The sequence below is a fragment of the Pygocentrus nattereri genome, chromosome 3 (assembly GCF_015220715.1).
Source record: "Pygocentrus nattereri isolate fPygNat1 chromosome 3, fPygNat1.pri, whole genome shotgun sequence".
NCBI lineage: Eukaryota > Metazoa > Chordata > Actinopteri > Characiformes > Serrasalmidae > Pygocentrus > Pygocentrus nattereri.
In genome coordinates, this window is record NC_051213.1 from 11,611,154 (window position 1) to 11,638,242 (window position 27,089).

General features: G+C 39.1%; 2 protein-coding genes across 4 annotated transcripts; both read left to right on the forward strand.

Annotated features, from left to right (window-relative positions):
- The first annotated feature begins 8,195 nt into the window (after positions 1–8,195).
- On the forward strand, positions 8,196–15,249 carry cidea (cell death inducing DFFA like effector a). Of its 2 annotated transcripts, none has more exons than XM_037536780.1 (5): positions 8,196–8,352; positions 9,053–9,191; positions 10,316–10,471; positions 12,023–12,195; positions 12,326–15,249. In XM_037536780.1, exons 1-5 carry the CDS (start codon positions 8,279–8,281, stop codon positions 12,495–12,497), a joined length of 714 nt encoding a protein of 237 aa, XP_037392677.1. In that variant the 5' UTR covers positions 8,196–8,278; the 3' UTR covers positions 12,498–15,249. The 2 variants fall into 2 exon arrangements, with proteins under 2 accessions (XP_037392677.1, XP_017560228.1); XM_017704739.2 differs by having other exon boundaries at positions 8,198–8,352; positions 13,131–15,249.
- Positions 15,250–17,885: 2,636 nt separating this feature from the next.
- tubb6 (tubulin, beta 6 class V) lies at positions 17,886–26,526 on the forward strand. 2 transcript variants are annotated; one of them, XM_017704726.1, is made up of 4 exons: positions 17,886–18,045; positions 18,440–18,548; positions 20,538–20,648; positions 25,308–26,526. In XM_017704726.1, the coding sequence occupies exons 1-4, from the start codon at positions 17,989–17,991 to the stop codon at positions 26,369–26,371; spliced, it is 1,341 nt and encodes a 446-aa protein (XP_017560215.1). In that variant the 5' UTR covers positions 17,886–17,988; the 3' UTR covers positions 26,372–26,526. The 2 variants fall into 2 exon arrangements, with proteins under 2 accessions (XP_017560215.1, XP_037392591.1); XM_037536694.1 differs by having other exon boundaries at positions 17,929–18,045; positions 18,406–18,548.
- Positions 26,527–27,089: the final 563 nt, after the last annotated feature.

Sequence of the window (27,089 nt, forward strand, 5' to 3'; positions counted from 1 at the left end):
CGCAGCCCTCATCCTCCAATCAGAACACGCGCTTTAGCTGTCAAATTAGATCCGCCCACTTCTTCATCCGCCAATCAAAATGCAGCTTTTTACTCATATTTTTCATTTCGCCTCGTTTGTGTTGACACGCCGGAAGAAATTATAAGAGGTTTTCTTTTCTTTTTTTTGTTGTAAAGTCAACAGAAGCTAGTGAACCCTCAGAATCCCGCAATTGTAATAGTCGTTTAAATCACTCTGCCTACTTAATGTTAACTTTACTGAAAAGGGACCTCCACTGATTTTTCAAAAAGTCTACATAATTAAAATTTAATTAAATTCTACATAAACGAAGTCTAATTAAAGTCCACATAAATAAAGTTGAGATGTAAATGTAGTCATTCAGAGTGCTTTGGTGTGAAATGCTCCATTCCACAGAGACTTGCCGAGTCAGACTTATTCACAGTGGTGGCGACAGGAATCAGACGTCTGAAGAGTTGAATGTCTCCGAAGTCCCCCTTACAGAAAGTTATCATATGAACTGGTTACATATCCTGCCTGATGTCTGAGACATCGCTAAATTAAGAAATGCATTATCCCTACAGGATGCAGAAAAGCTAGTTCATGCATTTATTACTTCAGGGCTAGATTATTGTAATGCCCTGCTGTCTGGATGTCCCAGCAAAAGCTTTAACAAGCTTCAGCTAGTCCAGAACACTGCAGCTAGAGTCCTCACAAGAACCAGAAAGTTCGACCATATTAGTCCAGTTTTATCAAACCTGCACTGGTTACCAGTTAAATTTCGCATTGATTATAAAATTCTATTACTGACATATAAAGGACTCGCCCCTCAGTACCTGAGTGAGCTCCTCTCCCACTCTGAACCATCACGCCTACTTAGATCACAAAGTGCTGGCTTACTACTGGTACCTAGAATTAATAAAGTTACATCAGGGGGGAGAGCCTTCTCATACAAAGCCCCCCAGCTCTGGAATAATCTTCCTGTTAATGTTGGCGAATCAGACACAGCCTCAATCTTTGTCTAGGCTAAAAACTTACTTGTACAGTCAAGCATTTGGTGATTATTCTTCCCTGTCAGGTCTAGACCTGCTGGAGTCTCGGCTGCTCTGTTAATATTGTAATCTGTGGTCCGCCACTCTTTACAGAACTGACTGTGCTTTTCTTTCCTTTTTCTGCCGAGCTGATCAGCTGCCCATCCTGTGATTCTGATGCTGTTGCCTCTTCTGCCTTGATTGGTGCCGCTGCTCACCAGCCTTCTGGACCGGTTTGACCACCACTGAGCTTCTTGCTGTACAGCGCTCTGCAGGGGGTGCTGAAGCCTATCCCAGCAGTCATTGGGTCGGAAGGCAGGATGCACCCTGGACAGGTCGCCAGTGCATCGCAGGGAAGACAGACAGACATACACAATCACTCACACTCACACCTAGGGGCAATGTAGCATGTCCAATTGGCCTGACTGCATGTCTTTGGACTGTGGGAGGAAACCGGAGAACCCGGAGGAAACCCACGCAGACACAGGGAGAACATGCAAACTCCACACTGAGAGGACACTGGTTGCCCGGCCGGGGAATCGAACACTGCGTTATTCAGACATTTTGAAGAATTGGTGGAATTCCCCTGTAATGCATTATTATACTGATTGGTGAATGTGATAATATATATCGCCTTTTCTGAGAATATACTTAAAAGTGCTGGCCAACTATAAGTTTCATCACAATGAGAGCATAGTCAGTTCTGTTTAACCCTCTGGCCTCTTCTTATGGCATTTTCTCAATTTTTGCATTTCTACTTAAATTTGCCTTGAAATACATTTGCATATCATACCCATCCATGGTTAACCCCTGTTTCATGACACAGTGCTCCATTATCTGCACTGCTTCTTTCCTAAACCACTGCAGCAGCTGTAAACGTGTGTGTCTCTATGTTGACTGAATGGAGATTAAAGTGTTTCTGATGCGATGGGTAAGTGCTTAGTGATGTCCTGACTGTCTTTTGGTCAGTTTCACACCAAATGTATACGGACACACGAATCAACACAGTGAGAGGCTGATGCTGTGTATCTCAGGCGCTCTTCATAGCCTCATAATGCCAGAGATGAGTCACGCATGATCTTGCGATAAGCTGGAATCAAAAGGACAACTCAGATTCAGGAAATGCCCTTTTGGTAGCAAAAGGTTCAGCATTCTGCTGGTAGCAAAAGGCACAAAGTGATGTTTGAGTGGCAGCTCACCAGTGCTAGAGAGTCCCTGTTTGTCCTGCTGCCAAAAAGAGCAGTCAGGAAGTCAGGATGAGAAAAGTGACTCAAAGCAATAAAAAGAGATAAAAGAGAGAGAAAGTAAAAGCTGAAGTGATAAAAGAGAGAGAAAGTAAAAGCTGAAGTGATAAAAGAGAGAAAGTAAAAGCTGAAGTGATAAAAGAGAGAAAGTAAAAGCTGAAGTGATAGCCCAGTGAAAAATCTCACACAATTTTCCTCTCCTCCCCAAATCTAACTACTCAGCCAAATTTGGAGTTCAAACTGACTTACTCATCTCTTTTCTGGCCCAGTGTGACATGAATTAACAAAAGCGTGTTGCTCAGCTAAAAACAGTAGCAGCAGACATCTTAAAGCCTGTACTCATGCCTGTACTTTATTGGTTTTTACAGGTAACAATATGACAGACAATGCCAGAAACCCAGTGGTGGACAGTATCTAAGTAAAAGTAAGTAAAAGTAGTTTCTGTACTTAAGTATTTTTTTGTGTATCTGTACTGAAGTATTTCTATTTAGGGCGACATTTTCCTTTCACTCCACTACATTTCAGAGTCTAATATCTGACTTTTTACTCCACTACATTTTGAGAAATCTGTCATTCCTTTTGTTTTTTGTGTGTATAAAAATGTAACATGTCAAAACAAAAGAAGCGCAATGCAGGAACACCAATCAGGGCACAGCGGTCACTTTGTTCTGAGCTTGTTTTGACCTGTTGGTCATACCGACCCAGTGCAGCACAAGGTTCAACGTGAGTGCAGCAGCGTAAAAATTTGGGAGTCTGTTCAACATAAATGATGAACTAACCTAACTTTGTGTAAATAGAGCACAATATAGAAATATGTCCACATATGCAGTCGAGACTGACGTGGCTTTTTTCTGAATTTCTACAAACACCATTTAATTTTATAGTAAATTAGTTTGGGCTGGTTTATGTTTATGAACAGAGGCCTACAGATCAACATAGTAAAGGAGCTCATCTGTGATCCTGAGATTAAAGCCAGTTTTTATTCAACTTAAACTTGGAACTAAGTTGTAAATAAATCTGAAACTGAAACTTTGCTTGTGTGTAAAAGTGATTTCAGAGCCACTCGGTTCTCCCTGATGGAAACTGTTTACCTTCAGTGTTTTGTGCTTATGATCATTTTAATAGACGTCAGTGTCACTAATTAATGACGTTCTATTAAAAGACTGGTTTACCAAGAGAGACGCTGGAGGACTTTCACCTGAAATGAGTTCATGAAGCGAGTCTTGTTACAAAAATGGTAACAGAACTTTTTTAGTACTTTTACTTTTGATACTTAAGTACATTTGAAGGCAAACTGTACTCAAGTGGAGGTCTAAATGGAGGAACGTCTAATTGGTGGGACTTAAGTCTCCATCTCCTTTAAGCTACATTAGCCTCATAACTCTGCTGCAAAATTAAAGAAGCACACTTTGGACACAAAACATGTCTTGATTGGATGAAAATTACAACTGGGCTAACAGGAAATGTGATTATTCAGGTTAACTAATAACTAAGTAATACATTGCATTATTCATTCGTCTGTTTCTCACTAAAAACTACATCAGTGATACATTAGCTATCACAATTTCATTTTAAATGGAAGTGAATGACAAAAGCTCAACAGCAGGGCTTGAGATTAACTCCTGAGTTTTGTTCCATTAGAAACTTTACAATGCTAAAGTGACTGGCTGAGTCTCACCTGTTGAGAGGACACAGATCTGGAGTTTAACTTCATAGCCAAGGTTTTTCATCAAAAGGGTGCCAAGTTGATCCTTAGCAAGAGTCCACTGACTCTCCACCAATGCTCCAGTGATGTACAAATGTTCACAGATTCTACACAAATGCAAGAAGGCAGTACAAATATATACATATAGGCAGTGTCAATGCATTTATGTACATTGCTCTTTAACCCCTCCTACTGCTCATTTCACCAGCACGATGGCAACAGACTCTATGGATATTTTCACTTATATTTAAAATAGAATTAAATTTTCATTTTAAATGTTTTTAAAACATTCTAGCTGAACCGAAAGACCTCCAAAACAGGATAAAACTGCATTTTAATTTCAATAAAAGCATATAAAGATTGGGCATAATGCTTTATTAATGCTTTATTAGACTATACATACTTAATTGACAAACAAAAGGTTTATGTTTTAGTACATTAGCTCTGATACAGAAGACATACCAGAAAATTGCTCGATCCTGCAGAGACCACATTCTGGCAGTAGATGGAACTGATGAGTCAGCACAAAAGTATAACTCTAGCTCATGTTGTGGCTTTGACAGTGAATTGAGTAATGACTTCTACACAGTCCTGTTTTAAAACCATTATAATGATGCATTGGTCATAGAAACTGTACAAATTATCATTTACAATCACTGTATAATGCCCTATGTACAGTGTATACTATGCCTGTATATACTAGGTAACTTATAATATTCCTAAACCTGTTTTTTCCTGATTAAACAAGTCATGTTGTCTTTTTCAGATATATGTTGTGTTATATTAAATAAGATGTTGATAAGAACTAAAGGATATTGTCCAGTCAGACTTATGACCATCAGACAGGACCATGATTTCAGATATATTCCTATGTACAGACCACAGTAGTCCTATTCGTCATAATAAGGTGGGATATTAGTGGTCCGACATGTTTTAATCTACAGTACACAGGGATATGAAGACAAATGGCTTTTTACTATAAAACTTGGTGCTTTTAAGGGTAAAGGTACCAGTATGTCAACTAAATGGTTTTAAAACAGGTATAAAAAGTATATTTTCCAATTTTGAAAATCACAACAGAATCACAACAAAATCTAATCAGTTTAGAATACTTTTGTGTGAGTGGTGAGACATCAACTCAGTCCTGTTTATAATGATTATACATCTTCATAATATTAACTGACTCATCAGTGCCATCCACAGGTGGAATATGGTCACTGCAGCAGTATTTAGGGTGGATCAGGTAAGTCCAATGAGTAGCCAGTCCAGCCTCGGCCATAAAAACACAACCCACACATAAGCAGTAACTCATATAACCAGAACTTATTAGAACTTATTAGAACTCCAGAGAGAACTGTTCCTCTCTGAGGACAGCTCCACTTAACATGTAGGAGCACTTTATAGTTCTACAATTACAGACTGTAGTCCATCAGACTGTTATCTGCATACTGTGTTACCCTCCTTTCACCCTGTTCTTCAATGGTCAGGACCCCCACAGGACCACCACAGAGCAGGTATTATTTGGGTGTTGGATCATTCTCAGCACTGCAGTGCCAATGACATGGTGCTAATGTGTGTTGTGCTGGCACGAGTGGATCAGACACAGCAGTGCTCTGATTTTTTAAACTATGTCCACTCACTGTCCACTCTATTAGACACTCCTACCTTGTAAACGTAAAGTCAGAGATAGTAGCTCATCTGTCGCTGCACAGTTTGTGTTGGTCATCCTCTAGTCCTTCATCAGTGGTAACAAGAGACAGTTGGCTGGATAATTTTGGTTGGTGGACTGTTCTCAGTCCAGCAGTGACAGTGAGGTGTTTAAAATCTCCAGCAGCACTGCTGAGAATGAACCACCACCCAAACAATACCTGCCCTGTGGTGGACCTGTGGGGTCCTGATCACTGAAGAACAGGGTAAAAGGGGGCTAACAAAGTATGCAGAGAAACAGATGGACTACAGTCTGTAACTGTAGAACTATATAGTAAGTGGAGTTGATCAAATGGACAATGAGAGTAGATACAGGAAGGTGTTTCTAATAAAATGTTCAGTGAGTGTAAACTACATGAAAAAGAAAATTTTACTATGTTTAGAACCTTAATTGTGGAGAAACTGCTGCCTTCCTTTTATAACATATTTATATTCGGTATGTTAGCCTATAGTTTACTACATAAAAAATATACTAAATTGACAAGTAATCAGATGACACTTCATGTTGTCTCCATGTTCTAAAGGTTCCTCAAGATCTGAATGCATCATGTTATCTTCTCATGTCCGCAGCTTACTTTGGTTCTAATCGGAATCTGAGTTGTTCCAGCTAACCGATTCCTTAAGAAGTTGTTGAGTGGCTGGATCAGATGCATTAGTGTTACACAAGGAAGTGTCAGAATGTTGTATGCAGGTTTTGAACCAAACTCTGCAGGAAAGTAGATCTCCAGGAGGATGACCACTGATCTAGACTGGCGAACGACTCAAGGACATAATGGGTGCTGTCAGCTGATCTACTGAATGACAGAATTTTACTGGAGGAGCTCTACAGCAGGGGTCTTCAGCTCCAGTCCTGGAAGCCCACTGTCCAGCACAACTTGATGATTGTCTAATAAAAAACATCCACTAAACCTGGCCATTCACACGTGAGCTGAATCAGGTGTAACTGACCAAGGAAACTGCCAAACTGCCGTACAGTACCTGAGCTGGAGACCCCTATTCTACAGTATACAGGTACTGAACATGCATTGTAAGTGTGTTTTGGATATTATAGTGCTGATTTACACAAGATAGCACATGAAACAGATATATGAACAGACTAAAGCTGCAACAAATATCTGACAGATGGTTGTAGTAAAGCAAAAACTGGTCAAAGACCGGTCGGCTTTTTGTATTTTTTGTATTGATGTGCAACATCCTTAGCCTGCTTTTCATATAAGTAGTAGTTTAACTATTTTAGACAGCTTCCATTAGAATGTATGTTATAAATCACTGATAGCTGCTCATCACAGTATATTTGAAATGGAGCAGGAGGAGGCGATATGGCAAAACTGTAACTGTAATTTTCACAATACAGGACACGCTTCACTATATTTAGTTTTAGTTGAGCTTTGATGAGTTGCCATATACAAAAAAACATATTGTTCTTTCTTTAAATAAAAATTTATTATAATGATTTCTATTTAGCATTTCACACACTGTAATGCACTAAATCCAATTGAATGAGACCATTTTGCTTTCTTTGTAGTGAAATATGTAGTCAGTGTCCTTGAAGTACTGACTGTCTACCAACTCTACATAGAAATGCATATTGTGATGTAATTTATCATGTATAATAATAATAATAATGTAATTATTATTATATTATAATATCATGATAAATATTGTAATATCGTCTACACCTAAGATGGAGAGACATAATAAAAATATAGCTGTTTCCACAATTGCAATGAGGATTGATTGCATGAAAGTAATAATTAAACACATTCAGTTTTAGCCTGTTCAAGACCTTTCCCTTTTGAGAAAAACCTTAACTAATTTTTGTTTCAATTCACCACTTTCACAAACTTTTCCTTGGTGTGTAAACCTTTCCTCTTGCTTGGGCTCTTTTGGCCAGTTGGCCAGCACTAGCAACTGCCAGATGAGCCCATTCTCACGTGCATTACTCTAATACTTCATTCTAGGACGTGCATACCAGGAACAAAAGCTCAGAGACAAAAAGCCACTTAAATGTCTGAATCCCTCATGAATAGAACAAAATATAAACAAAAATGTATTAACTAAAACTTAAGCTACGAACAAAGAGCTTGTTTGTGCTCAGACCATCTGAAATGCTTGTTTAGATCACGAACAAAATATAGATTTTCATAAATGTAATATAAATACCGAGCACTGCATCTATCAATTGCAGCAAGAAACAATGTATATATCTATAATGAATCTAATTTTGGTCATGCATATAAATGCTATGTGCATGCATTTAAAGTGGAACACATTTATGGTCAGTTATTATTATCTAAGATCAGAAGGCAACCACTGACCTTATTACCCATTATGAAATTGACCGTCAGAGACGTTCCAGCCTGGGCATTCATACATGTTTTGTGTTTTTTATCATATATGCAGCCAGTTAAGCACAGAAGAATTTATCCCAGGCCTCAAGCTCAAAATGGCTTGAAATGATCCTCTTTCGTCACTGGGCGGTATTAGCTGTATAATAAGGGGATCAGTGTGCTCTTACTAATCGCATATAAAATGCCCAGCAGTGAACAGTCTCAAAGCCATCACTTCTTCTGAGATACCAATTTTTACCAGTTATGTTGACAAATTTTCCTGCAGTGCTATCAAGTATGGAGTACGCTAAAACTCTGGTTCCAACACCTATAAAGAGGTAAGATCTATTTGCACTCTTGATTGAATATTGATTGGGTTACAAGATGAATAAACGTAGTCTAGACTGAGTCATTGCATAATGTGTAGACAACAACTAACCAGACTCTGAACCTTTCTAGTTACTTAGGCTTAGTTCTTATCATTTGGTTGATTCAAAAGGTACAGCATTACATCCCAGTGCATTGCAAACATCTGTGGAACTTCCATAGCAGCGTACTAGAGGTTTGCTTGGTTTGCACAGACTGTATTAGTAGCCGATATGGCAAAAAACACGGAAAGATACAAGATGTGCATCGCTGTGCTTAGTTTTTCTGAGGTTTGATAATGAGGAACAAGCAAAAAAGCACCAGTACTGCCACATTTCAATAAATACGGGGCAAAAACTATGAATACACTGTTTTATTCAACTTTTCACATAGCATTTTACACTGAACCCAGTTAAGCAAGAATTATTATGCTCTCTTTATAAAAATGCTCAGAAAAGTATATTGTGACATAGTGTAGTGTGATAATAATAAATGTCATTATATTTCTGTTAACATTATCCAATGGGTTTGATGTCTGGTAATGTGCAAAAACTCAAACGTACTTGCTGCAGTATAAGTGAATCCCACCTGCTGCAATATTTCACACTATAGTAGCACATTTTAAGCCTATGGATCTGTTCACTGTTAGCTTTTCATGTGGTCTTGCTGTAGGTCAGTGTCCACAGTGCACTCAGCGATAGCTCAGCGCATGCTGCCCCCTGCAGAGCCCCGGCCCTACAGAGTCTGCACCCAGAGCCGCCTCAGGACCAACGTCTTAGTGGCCACTTCTCTAAACAACCTGCTGGAAAAGGTTAGGACAAGTGCAGGTCAGATAGGGAGTTGGGGAGTTGGGGTGTCCAAATTCAGCCACTGAGGATTCCCGCATTGTTCTGTTTCAGCTCCCAGTGCATACAGCCAGGTAAAGAGTGTGTTGAGTGCTGAAATTAAACATAAATTGGGGCTTGTTGGAAGCATATAAGCTGGATTTGGACACTCTGAATAGAGGGCTGGATGGGCTGCCTCTGGCATTGATTTTATAAGTGTACTGTATGTGTGCATGTGTGTCAGGTGTCTGGTTGTCTTTCTAGACTTGAGATAAACAATACTGTGTCAGAGACATGCTTCATTTTATAAATTTCCTGTCAAAATGGTCTTAAACATGAGTGCAACATAGGAGAGTTCCAAGCAGTACAATCTAAGTGCAGATTTAATGAGATGAACAAACTCAGTAGAAGGCACTGAAAACCAGAACACAATTCGAAATTAGCCATTAGAACAGAAACGATACGCTCTTTAAAAAGATGGGTCATTAAAGAGTTCTTTGAACTATTCTATAGAACTATTTCATGCTTAAATGATTCTTTGCATGGTCAGATGGTACTGTACTTCAGGTTGATGGAGAATATGTTGCAAATGTGTTGCAAATGTAAATTTCTTCCACCCCACCAAAGTTCAGTCTTGGAAGTTAGTTGCATTTTTCAAAATGTTTTTAATTGACCTTCCCTTTTCGTATGCAGGATTATCTTATATCTAATGTCTTCAGAAATATCTCATGAAATAATTACTTAATGAATAATACTTAGTGGCCATTTTGACTGCAAGTTGAATAAAAGAAGGCTGGTCTCTGACTTCTGCACAGTACTGTACTTTTACTCTTCCACTTCAAGTTCTCTCACTCACTCATAGTCTTTAAGGAGAATACTCCTAAAAATGAACTGCTGGAATTGACTTCATCATTTGCACATAAACTATAAGTACTAATGTAGAATCATTCATGTGAGAGTAACACCACGTTTCTATCAATGATCAATTCTTACTCTAGTCTAAGCACTTTAAGATTCATTCTTTTAGTCAAACAGGGCTCAAAATCTAGTGAGTGATAACCCGAGAGAGCTGAGCACCTCTCTGAATTGTGTCGTTTTGCACTTCTGTCAGGCTGCCCATTCATTTTTGCTGCCCTGTCGGTTCCTGACGCTGGTGCTGGAGGAGGACGGTACAGTGGTGGACTCGGAGACCTTCTTTCATTCCCTCCCCTCCAACACTCTCTTCATGGTGCTGGATAAAGGCGAGCAGTGGACCCACAACCCTCCGGTACTGCTCTTGACATTCCTCTCCATTACAGGAGGGTTCACTGAAAAATCAAATTTACCCTGTTTTCCCTTCACCCCAATATAACCGATCAGTCAAGACATGTCAGGTGTCTGAAGTGTGTTTCATTAGTTCTGCAGTGAAGCTATGATGCTACTGTGATTAAAGTCTACATCAAGACACAGATTTGCGAAGACATAGACGTCCATTAACTACTTTAGCTTGTAACTTCAGAGTAAAACTACAAAAAAGTAAAGTTCACACATCGAACATGCCGTGGCTGCGTTTGGTATAAGAGCAGATTTGTGTAAATCTGGGTTTTGGGTTGAATTTCTTTCATAGATACAGATGACTGTTATTGTGGGGGAGAGCTGCAGTTATTTGTACACTGAAAAAAGTAATGAACTGAATTTATTTAAAATATGTAAATTATTTCCATATGGACAATATATGTTATTTTAACACACAGTGGCATTCAAAAGTTTGGATGTCCCAGATCAAATGACAGTGTTTGTTGCTTTTCTTAGTGAAAATAAGTGAACACACCCTCTACAGAGAACACACTTAGTGTGTAGTGCACACTTACTGTTTGTGTGCTGAATTTGACACATTGGAAAAAAATAAATATAAAAAATGGCCTGTGCAAAAGTTGTGGACTTATTATTATTTTATATATATATATATATATGATTTATTTTTTAAAAATTAAACTGTGTAAAAACACCATATTTAATACTGTTCTCTGTACAACTTTTAACTTAGAAAACCAACAAAACATGTGATTATTATTCATGTGGAAATTATGTAAACTTTTTTCTCACGAAACCAGCTTATTTATTTCTGAATCATGGTGCTTATTTCATCATTACGAAACAGTTTCAAAAGAAATTATCATCTGATCTTCACTCTGCATGTCGTAACAGAACAGAGGGCATGATTTCCCATAATGTAATGACTTCCTCTTCATCAGAAATCTCTGACGAGGCTGTACTGCATGCACATTATGATTTGCTCCTCTGCTGATCAATTCTTATCTAATAGTTTCTACCTGTTGCACTTACCAAACCATCAAAGCGAATGATCTTTAACTAGGCGTACAGTTAAAACTATATATATTCATGTATGAGTTTTTAAATTCATGAATTTTATTTTGGCTTCATTATTTATGTAATTAAATGTTTATTGTGTGCATGTTTTTTTGTGTGTGTCTGCAAGTTGCGTAAGTGTTAGTGCAGTAAGTAAATAACAATGGAATTAGATTTCCAAAATCTGAAAGCAGGATTAAGAGGATAGCAGGAAAAAAATATATTCCTTCATTGTTCACTCTGCAGTTTCATTGTTTGGAGCTTAAACGCACTGCATAATGTTTATTTCTGTTGTTTCATCGTTGCTCTTAGAGCAGCTGAGTCTCTGATCCAGTTAACACTTGCCAAACTGCTTTGTGACAGAAACAGTAGCAGCAGGTTTGAGTAAAATTGGCTGGAGATATGGTACCACTTTGCCACTAGAGGGCGCAACGTACCATACTGAATATTCACTTTCTGTGTTTTCTAGGCCTTGACAAGCTTCAGGAGGCCAAAGAAAAATGAAATCGCTAAGATAAGCTTTGACTTGTACAAGCTGAATCCAAAGGATTTTCTGGGATGTCTCACTGTTAAAGCCACACTCTATGAGATTTATTCACTCTCATATGACATCAATTGCTCTGGATTCAAGTACCTTCTGAAGTGAGTACATTCATTTTCAGCTTCACTAATTATATCTTACTGTATTCATTTCCACCTGATTATTCTTGCTGGTTTTATGATATGCCTGCTTGAAACTGTGTGAACTTATGCTCTGATTCTTCCCTTGCAGTTTTTTTTCTTTGACTTTTCCTGTGTGGTGTCACAAATCATATTTACATGTAGGCTCAGAGGAATTTCTCCTTGCCATATGTTCCCTCTCTGGTGAGAGAGCCAGCAAACATGACACAGTGCTTCTCCTCATTCTCTCAGCTAAGCTAATAATCCCTGTAGTCTCTGGATAGGAGTGGAACAGCTGAAGCAACACCTCAGGAAAGCCACCAGAGCAGTTTTCCAACCTTCTTCTGTACACTAATGAATACAACATTGACCCATAATCAACTGAATTTCAAATGAACGAAAATGGGTTATGAATAGAATTCACAGGGAACCTCAATCCAGGCCATATCCATATCCATATCCAGGCCAATACAAGACGTGTATTATAATAAACAGATGAAATTTAGGGATGAGCTGAACTGTATTCCTGCCATAAAACGGATACATTGCTCAGGTACATTTACAGTTATGACCTTTGGCAGACAGACTTATCAAGAGGAACTTAAAGAGTAATTACATTACAAAGGTAGGTGGATGTAGCATTAGGAGTCTTGCCCAAGGACTCTTATTTATACAGCAGGAAACTGAACCTGAGTTTGCCACATGGATGACAGCACTGTTACCCACTACACTACACTATATCATCCAGTCTCAGTTGACCATTCACCCTTAGCACTAAACAAAGCAATACTGCAGACTAATAATAAAATCCATTTATAGTAGTTTGTTATGGTATTAATTAATAATAAAGTAAAGTAATGTTTTGCATGTTGAGGATGCCTAGTTATTGTCTCTCTCTCTCTCTCTCTGTCTCTCAGGTCTTCATTGCGATGTGCGATGCAAGTGACCAGAGTTACTGGTCAGGCTCTCCTTTATGGCTCCACATGTGTGTTACACTACATAGGTGATGAACATCACTAAAGCAAGTGCCATCTGTGAATATTTCATATCACGTCCCACTTACACAAAGGACATTATCATGCTTTTGCTACACAGCACTATTTTGTTAAAATGACCCTGAATTTCTGTTCATTTTTTGACATTTGTTAATATTTAACTGTTAACTTGTATTTGCTAATTTGTCTCATAAATATGTCAGAGGTCTGGTCATCATTTAGTGTAGGGATGGGCAACATGGTGAAAATATAACACTACAAAACTATGGGATATTTTCCTGATACACAATTTACATCACAGTATTTCACTTTTCTGAGGTTTGATTAGTTTGAACAGCAGCCACATTAAAAAAAAAAACACTGTCAACAAATATCAATTTTATTCAACATTTTATGTTTGACATTAAATCCAAAGGATGTAAGGAAACATGTCGTTGGTCATTGGATGATATCCAGACATTGCTCAGAAAAAGCATATTGTGATGAATATTATGGATATCGTCAAATTGCCTATCCTCGTTTTAATGGCTTGTATGGTATCAATCAGTTTTGTCTATGTTGTATATATATTTCACTTATAGCCATTCCTGAAATACGACCATGCTGCATTTTTAATATGAATGTGATGCAAATGGTGATGGAAGCATGCTTTACATTATGCTTATATGTATATATTTGTTAACTGAACACATAAGTGTGTATAACTGTAACTGACCTTAAATATGCATACGAATCCTGGTTGTATCTTCATATTCTTGCTAATTGCATGCATATAAAGAGCGCACTTTCTGATCTGACTGTGTGGTACAGTGTGAAGGTAACTAACTAGCTGTAGCTTTACACAGTAACGCAGTGACAGCAGGTCTAAACAGATGCCCCAGAGTCTGTCACAGAGTGAACATCACCCATCCTTAAGCCCTTGCTTTTGAAAGAGCAGATAGCACCACTGTGTCTGTGACCTACATAGTCCTGATTAGGTTACTGCTGTAATGAGATCGGAGCATTTATTAAGCCTATATGTGGCGGAGTTTCCCAATCTACTCCTTAACCCGTTCAGAAGTACAGGCAAATCTGATTAATACAGTGACAATTAAGCAGTTGATTAAAGCTGCTCTGAGCTGGCTTTTCAATACTGTGTGTGGTGGGGTAGAAGTGTGTGAGGCACTTACCTTTGTACCCATAATGTAGCACTGGGTGGCACATGTAATATAATATCACAGTATTTTCCAAACATATTAGTGTCAGATGATATTTAAGTTAGCAATAATGAAGATAAAGCACACATTTCTGCAGCATTGCTACTCTATGCTAAAAATGTCTTAGAAACCAGGTCTAGTTTGCTTTGATTGAACTGTTTTGTTCAGTTTTCTTCTCTTAGAATGCCACCAAAGGGAATTCATCTTAAATGTTTTTAATCGTTATGTATTTTATATTGTCCTTTCAAAGCGATCTGCGGCAGCAGCCAGCAAATACTACATTGCAGTTATGTAAAGATTTTTCTCTGCTAAAATTAAAAACAAACATTTCCATGTAATTAAAGGGCTAAGATGTGAAAAGTCATTTCAAGTGGTTTGATGTGAAATGCTCCATTACGGAGAAACTTATAGGAACCAGACATCTGAATAGTTGAGTGCCTCTAAAAGCTCCCTGATAGAAAGATTGTGCCTGATGCCTGAGACATTGGTTTGAGAGAAGCTGATGCCCTCAAACACATTTTTAAAATCCATTCATGGCTGGACAGGTACATCCAAGGAGTCAAAATAGTACCCAAAAAAGTTTTCAGATGATTTGTATTCATCCCTATGTCACCATTATCAACATTGCTTTTATTGCTGTCCAAAAAAAAAACTAAATAAATATCTCCACAATTGTAACTTTGCAGTAAAGGGCAAAAATTGGAATAATTTTTAATATAAGTTAAGGTAACGAGATTTGTTGCAAAATAATTTTGGAGTTTCTGTTCGTGAAATTTCAACACACAATATAAAGGACAGTAGATGTGCTAAAATGATGCAGAAAAATTAAAAATATTTTTAAAAAAGTTTTGCTTTGTTTGTTTTTTTGGACAGTGATGATACATAAACTCAGACTTGCATCGCTGTTTATTGAATAAAATGGCTACATTTGCTGGTCCCTATCAAATATGACTGTATATGTATATGATTTCACACCAAACCACTCTGAATGACTCAGTGATAGAATTATCCAGAAATTTTGAAACATTGGTAGAACTCCCCATCAAAACTATATGTGCAGTATGTCGCCCAGCACTAGTATAGTGCTATAGTACTATACACAGTAGCAGTCAGCTGTGTCCTTCAGTAATTCTCAAGAGGGCGCTGTCTTTTCTCTGATTTAAACTCAAACTTATCTATTTCACTTACTTTTTAAAAGAGAATCTCATTTTCCAGTATCTGCTCCAGGACTAAGCACTTGTTAAGACACATAGCTACACACACACCTGCATCTCTGAAACTAAAAGCGATGTGATTGCACATCTGCTCTGTCACTCAAACTCATATCATTCATATTGTGGGCTAGAACTGCAAGTTGAAGGCCCGTTATTTTGTTCTCCACCCATAATCCAACAAGACCCCCTCTTCCTGCTCTGGGATTGGCTATTAGTCCACACACAAAGCCAGTCTGTCAAAGCTGCTTGGCTGTGTTCTAATTGGCATTCTGCTTTCTCTACTAGACAGTGTGCTGCATTCTACTAGGCATTCCCATTTCTACTGTTTTTCTGATCAGGCTTTTTTTAAGGTGAGTTTGGTAGTTGGATTTGAAAGCTTTGTTCATCTGAACAATCTACACACACAAAAACAAGCAAAATATTGAAAAGTTAACTACTTCTTAATAGTTGTGAAACTCTCTGAATCACTTGTCAGAGATCCTGTGTAAGAACACTGGCTGGTGGGTGTAAACCTAGTGGCCCACCAGTTCTCAACAGTTAGAACTTCTGAACTTGCACATCATCACTGTTACTACAGAGCCATTTTAAGGAGAGCATGGCCACTTCCTATTTCTCTCATTACGTCAATAATCATGACTTCAACACAACAGAAGGCGCCCATGAGCAAGTCCACCGTGACTTGGGGTGAAAAGTGTTGTATTTAAAAAATCAAAGTCCCATATTTTTCAGACACGCTGAAAAATATAACTGAAGTGTTAAAGTATTTATATTATAAATATTTCTGTGTTCAGGAAATTACTGAATTTGTTCTCTATATTAATGCAATCGTTAGGCCTGTACAAACTTTGATTTCACACAATAGCTCCGTAGGAACCCATTTATTTCGGACTCCCTCTGGGGCACCTTCTAGTGTTTAACAAACCCAAAAGACATTATTTTCCTCGCTGTAAAATGTCTGGCTAACCTTGGACCCTAGCAGTATTAGGTGTGTTTTTTTCCATTTTTGTCAGCTCCTCTTCCAGTTGTAACTCAAGTTAATTATATGAGACAGCCACATGCTATATGTTGGGGTTTTTTTCATTCAGAAGACATGTGGCTTCTCAAATATGTAATCACCTGAGTTGTAAATACCACAGACGTTGGATATTTTTGTTTTGATAAAAAATTTACCAAGCACCTGCCTTTGTTTTACTTATTTCTGACTGTATCAATTCAAAACATCGGTTCACAGCTTAGATGTCTATTAAACATTTTAAGAATAAAGTGTTTATGAGCTGAAAATGTAAAAATTTTGATAATTGCTGATACATGGCTTATTACTGTGACACAATATATGAGTAGCACCAGGTGGACTTATTTTTCTTGATATTCTCACCTGTAGGACACATGCAGATTGCTAAACCTGCATGTGGCAGACTGACACAGCAGCCAAGCCTTTGAGTTGTTTGTTCAGGGCTAATATGGCTAATATTCCAGCTAATAAAACACTGTTTTAGTAGACTGGGTGTTCACTATCAGCTGCTTATAATAACAATTACTTTTATAATAAAGAGTCCTTCCAGAAATAATTAGATAAACACTGGCTTATTTAGAGCACACGCAATAAAGAAGTGAGTACCATAATACAATCTTAAAATCTATATCAGTCCAGCTGTGTTGGACGGATGCCAGAAGACGGCTCTTTAGCAGAGTGCACTGACGACGTGCCCGCGCTGCTTCACACAGGGCTAAACTGAATTGGATCCAGAACCATCAGCCAACTGTGTTTGCACACAGAGGAATTGGACCTCCGCATTCAACCCATCCATTCAGTGGAACACCCACATGCATGCACACTAGTGAACACACACACTAGGGGGCAGTGAGCACACTTGCTCGAGCGGTGGGCAGCCCTATCCATGGCGTCCGGGGAGCAACTGGGGGTCGGGTGCCTTGCTCAAGGGCTCTTCAGTCATGCTGTCAGCTGAGGGGATCGAACCGGCAACCTGCCGGTCACAGGGCTGGTTAGCTAACCTCCAGCCCATGACCGCAAGGTGCTGGACAGGGTTAACAAGGCACTGCAATATGTAGTTTTTTTTGAGTGCACCACAGTTTTGCTGCCCTGTTAGTGGATTGCAGCCGCTAGAATTACTTAAGGGGTCTTGTTAGAAAACGAGTATGCGGATTGGAACAAGCTCTCCTGTGTATGCGGTACTAGCCAATCACAGCTCAGGGGGCGGGGCCGGTCCGTATACGGGTGGGAACAGAAGCGCGGGTTTGGTGGGAGATCCCCAGAGAGAGGCCTCATAAAAACGCGCTCTCCTCGCTGCGCTCAGCTGAACTTCTCCAGGACCCCTGATTTACATCTGACCACTGCTTCACTGCGGCAGAATGAGGGAAATAGTCCATATACAGGCCGGACAGTGCGGCAACCAGATCGGGACAAAGGTGAGAGTCGAGCGCTCCACTGTTTGGGCTTTAAACCGAAGCCTCACCCGGTTCGGTAAAGTCGTGTACAAACTTTTACAGTTTGGTCTCTTCTCACCGAGGCGTGTCCAGCTTTCGAGGTAACTGGACAGTAGAAGTGTCGGCTCGCTTTTCACTGATCTGAAGAGCTGTTAGTGAGGATTAGGCTCTGAGCGCTGAGAGCTGTTGCTCCAACTCTGGGTGTGGTGGGATGCGTCCCACTGTGCGCGACCACTTAAAGAATTTCTGTAGGAATTTAGGATTCTGTGTATGTGATCACACGCCGACCTTCTGAATGAAGTTCTGATGGTCATTTTGTCATTTTTTCTCTCATAATCTAAGCTGTGGTTTCTTCTTGTGTTGGTGACACATCCAGTTCTGGGAAGTGATCAGTGATGAGCACGGAATTGATCCAGCAGGCAACTATGTGGGTGACTCAGGCCTTCAGCTCGAGAGGATTAATGTGTACTACAACGAGGCATCCTGTGAGTAGACTGCTCTGGGTGCGTGTGTGTGTGTGTCTGTGTGTGTGTGAATCAGCGTCCTTGACAAACTCACTCACACACACACACACACACACACACACACACACACACACACACACACACACACACACATATTCGTTTTTATACAATGCTGGGACAAGAATTACTAGAAATATTCCATATATATAATAATATGATCCATAGTAATAACGTGTTATGTATACACACGTACCTAATTGTACAATAATCAATAATATCCCAAGATACAAAACTTTACAGGATAAAAAAAAAAACCTTGTAACTTTTCACCACTTTGTCCAGTTAATTTTTTACATCACATCACATTACACCACAAATGTTGCCCATGTGTAAATGTGTATATATATATATATATATATATATATATATATATATATATATATATATATACATATATATATATATATATATATATATATATATATATATATATATATATATATATATATATATATACATGTATGTGTGTGTGTGTGTGTGTGTGTAAATTTAGATGCACTTTGTAGTTCTACAATTACAGACTGTAGTCCATCTGTTTCTCTGCATACTTTTACCCTGTTCCGTGGTCAGAACGACCAACACAAACAGCAACAGATGAACTACTGACTCTGCTGTGCCTGATCCACTCTGGTGCATCAGGGTTACTGAAGTGCTGACAATGATCTACCATCCAAATAATATCTGCTCTGTGGAGGTCCTGTAGGCATCCTGACAATTAAAGATCAGGGTGAAAGGAGGCTAACAGAGTATGAAGAGGAACAGATGGACTACAGTCTGTGATTGCAGAACCACCGAGTGCTCCTATATGGCACGTTTATTTGATAAAATGGACAGCCAGTGTAGATCAGGGGTGGGTGACATGGCAAAAACATTATATCATGATACTTCAGACTTTTTTACAATACATGATATGAATTGATTTTTCATTTTTTCTGAGATTTAATACACTGAAACAGACAAAACAGAAAAGTGCTACATATAAAAATACAATAATAATAATAATAATAATAATGAATGTACAACTGCAGTGATTTTCATTTCATGTTTTACATACTGCGATGCACTAAAGTCCTAATTATGCTCTCTTTGTAATGAACCATGTATTTAGTCAGTGTTTTTGAGCACTGAAGATACCCACAATATACTCAGGCAACCATACTGTGACAGAAATGATCTAGATAACAGTAAAATTTCATCATATTGTCCTCCACTGGTGTAGATATAATGTAGGTGTAATTTATAGTGGCCAGTCAGTGTATATGTGTCTGTGTGTGTGATATAAGTATGTTCCATATGTTTTATATACATGTAAGCAAATATACACATTAACACATTTTCTAAGCCTAAACATAACCCTTACTTTAATTTCAGCAACCAAAAGTGTTTTTTGGCCTTTCAGTTCAAAAAAGGAAACATAAATCTCTGAACATTTTAAATGGCCAGGGCCCAAAGTTTGTCACACATTTCCATAGCCTAAGAATAACTCAACTAGTTTGCTTTGCAGTCTGTGTAGTTACTGGATAATAAGCCTTAGTTTTTCATAAGTCTGGGATTTTAAGGGGTTAAAATGCTTTATAAGGTCAGAAACATTTTGTTGGTCCTGATATTGTAGGTTAGGTCTGTTTTTCCAGGACAAAGCCAGGACGTTGTTGTCCTTAAAATGTATGAAAACACACACCAGGCCACTGCAGCTCCAGCCCTCACACAACGATTGACCTCAAGGTTTTAGTCATGTCGTCACACTAAAAGAATTTATTTGGCTCCCTAGACTTCACTTTAGGAAATTTTCAGTAGGCCTGAATGGAGGAACATTCTTATAGACATCAGCAGAAAGACTAAAGACAGCCTGCTTGTGTGTGTGTGTCACTCTTTTATTTAATACGTGGTTTGGACTGAATACAGCCTACTGGATGGAATAATATGTGTTGGCTGTGTGTGTTCTGTTTGTAGCACATAAATATGTTCCTCGAGCAGTGCTGGTGGATTTGGAGCCAGGCACAATGGACAGTGTCCGGTCCGGTGCGTTTGGGCAGCTCTTTAGACCAGACAACTTCATTTTTGGTAAGATCTCTTCACAGGCAGTCCAGTGTTTTGTTTTTAGGGATCTCTTTTGTGATATTTTTCCTGAACAAACTCTGTGCTTTCGAATGTTCTTCACCTACCCCGACTTGAGATTTGAGTTCATTTTAGCCTGTTATCAGGGCACAGGGCTAAAAGCTCTTGTTAATGTTCATGCGTTTAGACATATCAGCATGGAGTCACTTGCCGAAATGGCTGGTGGCATACAAACGTGGTCTAAATCTGGTTGGGTGTGTACAGGAAAAAAACACAGAGGCACACATTTGATATCTGAAAGCAATCAGTGTGGAATGCCTGTCAGTGTACAGCCTTAGAAACATGACTGATTACAAATCAGATGTCTTTCTTTACACTAATTTTTCAGCAATGCCATTATTGTCTTTACAAAAATTCTGTTAATTGTGTAATTCACTGTAGACTCAATGAACAACAGTACATGTGTTGAGCACAGAGGACGACCAATCATTAGATTTGACTGTCTAGTGAATCCTTCTTAAGAAACGTGAAGGTACTCCTCAGTGTTTAGGGTTAGACTGATAGTGACGTGTTTGCTCATGCACACAGCTCATCAGATGAAGCCACAACAAGAGGAACTAAAATTGACTCATGTTTCTCCTTTTTTCTCATGTATTTTTAAATAAGTAAATGTGTTTACAGAGTTGCTAGATTGCACGAAACCTTTGCAAGCATATTCTGATTAACGAATGCATGTAAGAAACCTTCATGATAGTCCATGTTAGCTAATGCAAGAATAAATAGGCAACTCATTCTGTAAGTGTTGCGCCAATTGTAGGTATCATGTTAAAGAGGGTAAAGAAGTGTAATGATGCGCTTAAAAACAAGACCACTGCACAAAATATGGCTACAAAGCTGATCATCTATAACACTCCAGCCATCAGTATTAACTGTCCAGATTCGAAGCCTTATTTAATTGGACCAACAGGGAATCGCTGAGAACCGGATATGGTCTGGCAAACCTTTGTTGATATCCCACATTTAGCTTCCAGCTAGTGGCCAGTGAGGGCAATATAGTCTTAAAGCAATACTTCTGTTCTGTGTTCTTAAAGCAATAATTAGCAAATTTCAACATTTCCTCTGAAATCAAGGACATTAAAGGGAAATCCCCCCCGCCCCTCTTCTCTTCTGAGAAGGCTTTACACTACACTCTCAGAAACAATGGTAGTAAATTGTCACCGGGGCAGTACCCCTCCTGTCATTGGAGTGGTTTCCTAGTAGCTTTATTCAGGGAACATAACCCCAATCCACTGCGACTATATTTTCTAACTTGTATGGACTCTACACGCCCCGTCTCGACCTTAAAACCTTTCAGGGTACATTTACATTGTTTGTACCTTGATGAACAAAAAATGTACCTGCACAGAACCTTTATTTCGAACAGTGTAGTTGTTGGAATATTTCTGTGAAGATTTATTTGCATTCAGCCTAAGGAGCTTTAGTGATGTCAGGGGCTGATGTTGGATGATTAGTTCTGAATCACAAACTTCAGTCCAACTCATCCTAAAGGTACTGGATGGTGACCCATCACTCCAAAGAATGCGACTGCAAAACAGCCCACAAACATCACGTCAGTTCCTCCCAAACAGGAGGGGTGTGTGGATGCTTTTGGATTTAAAGTGTTTTAATGTTTGAAGTTTGCTTTTGAACTGAAGCGACGGGGCTAATGTAGTGAACAAGTGATATAAACATGCACACCCCTGCACATTAGTGAATCCAGCTACTTTAAGGTGCGGTCACTGCTGACAGAGGTGTGTAATTGTGCACACACTGCCTGTAGAATGTTCATAGAAAAGCATTGTCAGATTAGGCCCCTCTGGAGCAGCTGCACATGAGCTTAAGGTCACCCTGCCCAATGCCAAACATCAGCTTACATCACCTTTGGGCTGTGGAGCAGTGGAACTGGATTATCTTCAGTGAAGGCGTTCCATCCAGTACCTGTAGGATGGGACAGAGTGACATTTTTTCATTCAAAACTATTTATCTAACATCTCCACCTGACCTCAATAATGCTCATAAGGCTGAATGCAATCAAATCCTCACAGTAATGTTCCAGTATGTACTGTGAAATCTTCCCAGAAGAGTAGAGGCTGTTATTGCAGCAAAGGGGGAACACACTGTTAGATACAGATAACAGATTGCCATAGCGTGTCAGAAATCAGATAAACATGTCTGTTTTAGATTACTTGACAACTTGATGCACTTTGAGGCAAGTAAGCAGTGATTTAACCTCAAATCTCTAAACCTTTGACACCAAACATGTCTTGGCAGAATGATATTTAGAGTAAATGGTAAACTGTATTAATTAGATTTCACTGAAACATCTATCACTTTAAATCTAATTTCTTTTCACGTTTAATCAACTGTGAGAATCCCACATGGGCACGTTAACAAATACTCTTCCCATAATTTCCAAATTTCGTAGTTTTACCTCTGATTTTGAAGTATGTATGAAGAATGTACTGTACCTTCAACAGAAAGCTAAAAGTTTTAAAAACTTTTACATGCCTAACTAAAAACAGGCATGTTTAGAGCTGCACTATGTAAGTTTAGGGGGTTTTGACACCTTTCTGGTGGAAATGTGTGCATGCAATGAGTGGAAAAACATTTCACATCAAGTTTTTGATTGTGGGTGCATTGAAAGGGGATTCAAAGAGAACTCAATGAAAATTTGGTGAAGGTCGTGTCCTCGGAGGATGTAACTACTGTTGTCATCATGCCTTCATCAGTATAATCTTAATTTTGCATTTGAGACCTAAACCCCAAGCGCAATCTTTTGACTGAGCTTGTACATGTGACGTTAATACAAAAAAATGTGCGACGTGGTCCGAAAAACTCCCCCAAAATTTGATCCAACCTCTGACTTTAAATAATTATTTCAGCTTTCACACACGTTATCAATGGTGATAACCCAAGGTAAAATACTACTCCAGTAAAAGCAGAAGTTCCTCCCTTTACACCTACACTTGAGTAAAAATATAAATGTATTTGCCTTCAAATGTACTTAAGTATTGGAAGTAAAAGTAGTAAAAGATTAATTATGACTCTAATGTCTTATAATATTTGTAACAAGACTCTTGCTTGGTTAATTCGTTTTAGGTGAAAATAGTCCAATGTCGCTCTTGGTAAACCAATCTTTTAACAGAAAGTCATTAATTGACTTAATTTATTAATTATTAATTGACATAAATCATTGATGCCTATTAAAATCATCTTAAGTGCAAAACACTGAAGGCAAACAATTTCCATTAGGTAGAACCGAGTGGCTCTGAAATAACTCTATGCAAACAAGCAAAGTTTCAGTTTAAGATTTATTTGCAACTTAGTTACAAGTTGAAGTTTAATAAAAACTTGCTTTAATCTCAGGTTCATAAATGAGTTTTCCTTTACTATATTGCATCTGTAGGTCTCTGTTCACCTAAACTAGCAAAAACAAATTTACTGTAAAATGAAAGTGTTTGTATAAATTCAGAGAAAAGCCGCGTCAGTGACGACTGCATATGTGGACATATTTCTATATTGTTGTCTATTTACACAAAGTTAGGTTAGTTCATCATTTATGTTGAATAGACACTAAAAATTTTACGCTGCTGCGCTGACGTTGAACCGTGTGCTGCGCTGGGCCAGTATGTCCAGCAGGTCATTTGATGTTACGTTTTTATTCATACATAAACCAAAAGGAATGACAGATTTCTCATAATTTAGTGCAGTAAAAAGTAAGATAAGTCGCCCAAAATGGAAAAACTTCAGTAAAGTACGGATATACAAAAAACTACTTAAGTACAGTAACTAATTACATTTACTTCGTTACTGTCCACCACTGTACATTATTTGTGTGTTTTTGTCTTCTGACTCAGTAATGCTACTTCTTAGAATTGTAACAAAAAATCTTACATAGTGCAGCTTTAAGAACCCATGCTGTCTTTGCCAAATGGTGAACACTGTGTGCATGCCAACACGTTAAAAAAAAAGAAACGCTGGTCCAAATGTACATAAACAGTCGTTTTATCTACAGGTTATCTACATTGCACTGAGGCTGGTGGAGCACTCATCTGTTAAACCCCACTTGGCCTTTCTAGTTTCCATACATTACACGTTTCATGTCTGCGAAACATCAAATTGTTCTTTCCACACTGTATATCTAAATGAATGGAAACTTGTAATACCATAGTCCATTAACCTCTGCCACATGCACCATGAATTATGAAACTAATGGATAACTATGCATACTGGAGGATCATTTTTTACAGAAGCTGGTGGACTTTACATTGAACAGACCAGACCTAACATACAGTCTAGACAAGAATGTTTTAATGCTGTGGTTCCTCCTCATGAACTTTTACTTGATATCAGACAGTTTTCATTCTCCAACATATGTGGCATACAAAGCCATGTTTAGCATAGTTTCTGTAACAGAAGTCTGTGGAATGATCCCACACAGCCTTGCATCCCAAGCACGAAATTCAGCTTCACATAGTCTTGAGTCCTTGCAGTCTGAATGATAAATGGGCAACAATTGGCATGAAGCTAGCTGCCGCTAACCGCTATTGGGGGAAGGGGTTTGGAGAGATTGGATTCCATGTAGCCTGAACTCTTCTACCCTCTTTGTTTTTGCTGCTGGTGCAGGACAGACAGGTGCAGGGAACAACTGGGCGAAGGGCCACTATACTGAGGGTGCAGAGCTGGTGGATTCGGTTCTGGATGTGGTGAGGAAAGAATGTGAACACTGTGATTGTCTCCAGGGCTTCCAGCTCACTCACTCCCTAGGCGGAGGCACCGGCTCAGGCATGGGAACCCTCCTGATCAGCAAGATCCGTGAGGAGTACCCTGATCGAATCATGAACACCTTCAGCGTCATGCCTTCGCCCAAAGTGTCTGATACTGTAGTGGAGCCCTACAATGCTACACTATCAGTTCACCAACTGGTGGAGAACACGGACGAGACCTATTGTATTGATAATGAGGCTCTTTACGATATTTGTTTCCGCACTTTAAAGCTCACCACACCTACTTATGGTGATCTAAACCACCTGGTCTCAGCCACCATGAGCGGGGTCACCACGTCTTTGAGGTTTCCAGGCCAGCTAAACGCAGACCTGCGCAAGCTAGCAGTCAACATGGTCCCCTTCCCTCGCCTCCATTTCTTCATGCCTGGTTTTGCACCCCTGACCGCAAGGGGAAGCCAACAGTACCGCGCTCTCACTGTACCTGAGCTTACCCAGCAGATGTTCGACGCCAAAAACATGATGGCAGCCTGTGACCCACGCCATGGCCGTTACCTCACCGTGGCGACTGTTTTCCGTGGACCCATGTCCATGAAGGAAGTGGATGAGCAGATGTTGGCTATCCAGAATAAGAACAGCAGCTATTTCGTGGAATGGATCCCCAACAATGTCAAAGTGGCTGTCTGCGACATCCCACCCAGGGGCCTCAAGATGGCCTCCACCTTCATCGGCAACAGCACGGCCATCCAGGAGCTCTTCAAGCGCATCTCTGAGCAGTTCTCCGCCATGTTTCGCCGCAAGGCGTTCCTGCACTGGTTCACCGGGGAGGGCATGGATGAGATGGAGTTCACAGAGGCCGAGAGCAACATGAACGACCTGGTGTCCGAGTACCAGCAGTACCAGGAGGCCACGGCCAACGACGGAGAAGACACGTTCGAGGAAGACGAGGAGGAGGTCAACGAGTGACAACAGTATACTGCTATTTTGTGATCGTGCACACACATATTATTAATGTGTTGTGAGTATTTTCTTAAGCTGTGATTTTCTTTTTTTATGTGGATTGAAATCCTAGTCAACACTAGGAGAAGAGTGTTTGCAATAAACGTTATTGGAAGAGCTAAGAGATGTGTTGCTTCTTAATGCTATAGCTGAGATACTGTTATAACACAGGTAAACCAAATAGAATTAAAAGTACAGAAACAGTAAAACTACATTTTTCTAATTATTTTGGTACAATTTGGGTCATGAAATAGGAATCATTTACATAATGGTGGAAGATCAACTGAGCTAGCTTTTTAGGTTTGAAAATAGCTTGAGAATTTTATTAAGCACAAAAATTAAGTACATACTTTTTAGACCATTATCACCATTATTTCACTATTATGATAATTGGTCATAATGTTTCAAATTAAACACAGTTGAATCACCATCTTAAGATTAATGCATCCAGATACATTTTACACCCCAACAGAGTAAACGATAAAGAAAAGTGCTTCAGTGTTTTGGACTGATTACTTCTTCAGCCATCGCATTTACACATTTATAATCATACCATTGATTGAAATTTACTTATTGAGCTACTCCATGGCTGATGAGCTTACCAGACAGGATTAGGGCTAAAATATTAATTGTTTCTGTACCGAAATCACAAATTTGAGCGCAACTTTCAAATCAAAGCAACTGC

Bases quoted from the DNA above. Each gene is read 5' to 3' on its own strand.
- cidea (XM_037536780.1), top strand. From the start codon at position 8,279: ATGTTGACAAATTTTCCTGCAGTGCTATCAAGTATGGAGTACGCTAAA. The intron at 8,353-9,052 runs GTAAGATCTATT...GTCTTGCTGTAG, and splicing joins GTTCCAACACCTATAAAGAG to GTCAGTGTCCACAGTGCACT. The intron at 9,192-10,315 runs GTTAGGACAAGT...CACTTCTGTCAG, and splicing joins TAAACAACCTGCTGGAAAAG to GCTGCCCATTCATTTTTGCT.
- tubb6 (XM_017704726.1), top strand. From the start codon at position 17,989: ATGAGGGAAATAGTCCATATACAGGCCGGACAGTGCGGCAACCAGATC. The intron at 18,549-20,537 runs GTGAGTAGACTG...TTCTGTTTGTAG, and splicing joins GTACTACAACGAGGCATCCT to CACATAAATATGTTCCTCGA. The intron at 20,649-25,307 runs GTAAGATCTCTT...CTGCTGGTGCAG, and splicing joins ACCAGACAACTTCATTTTTG to GACAGACAGGTGCAGGGAAC.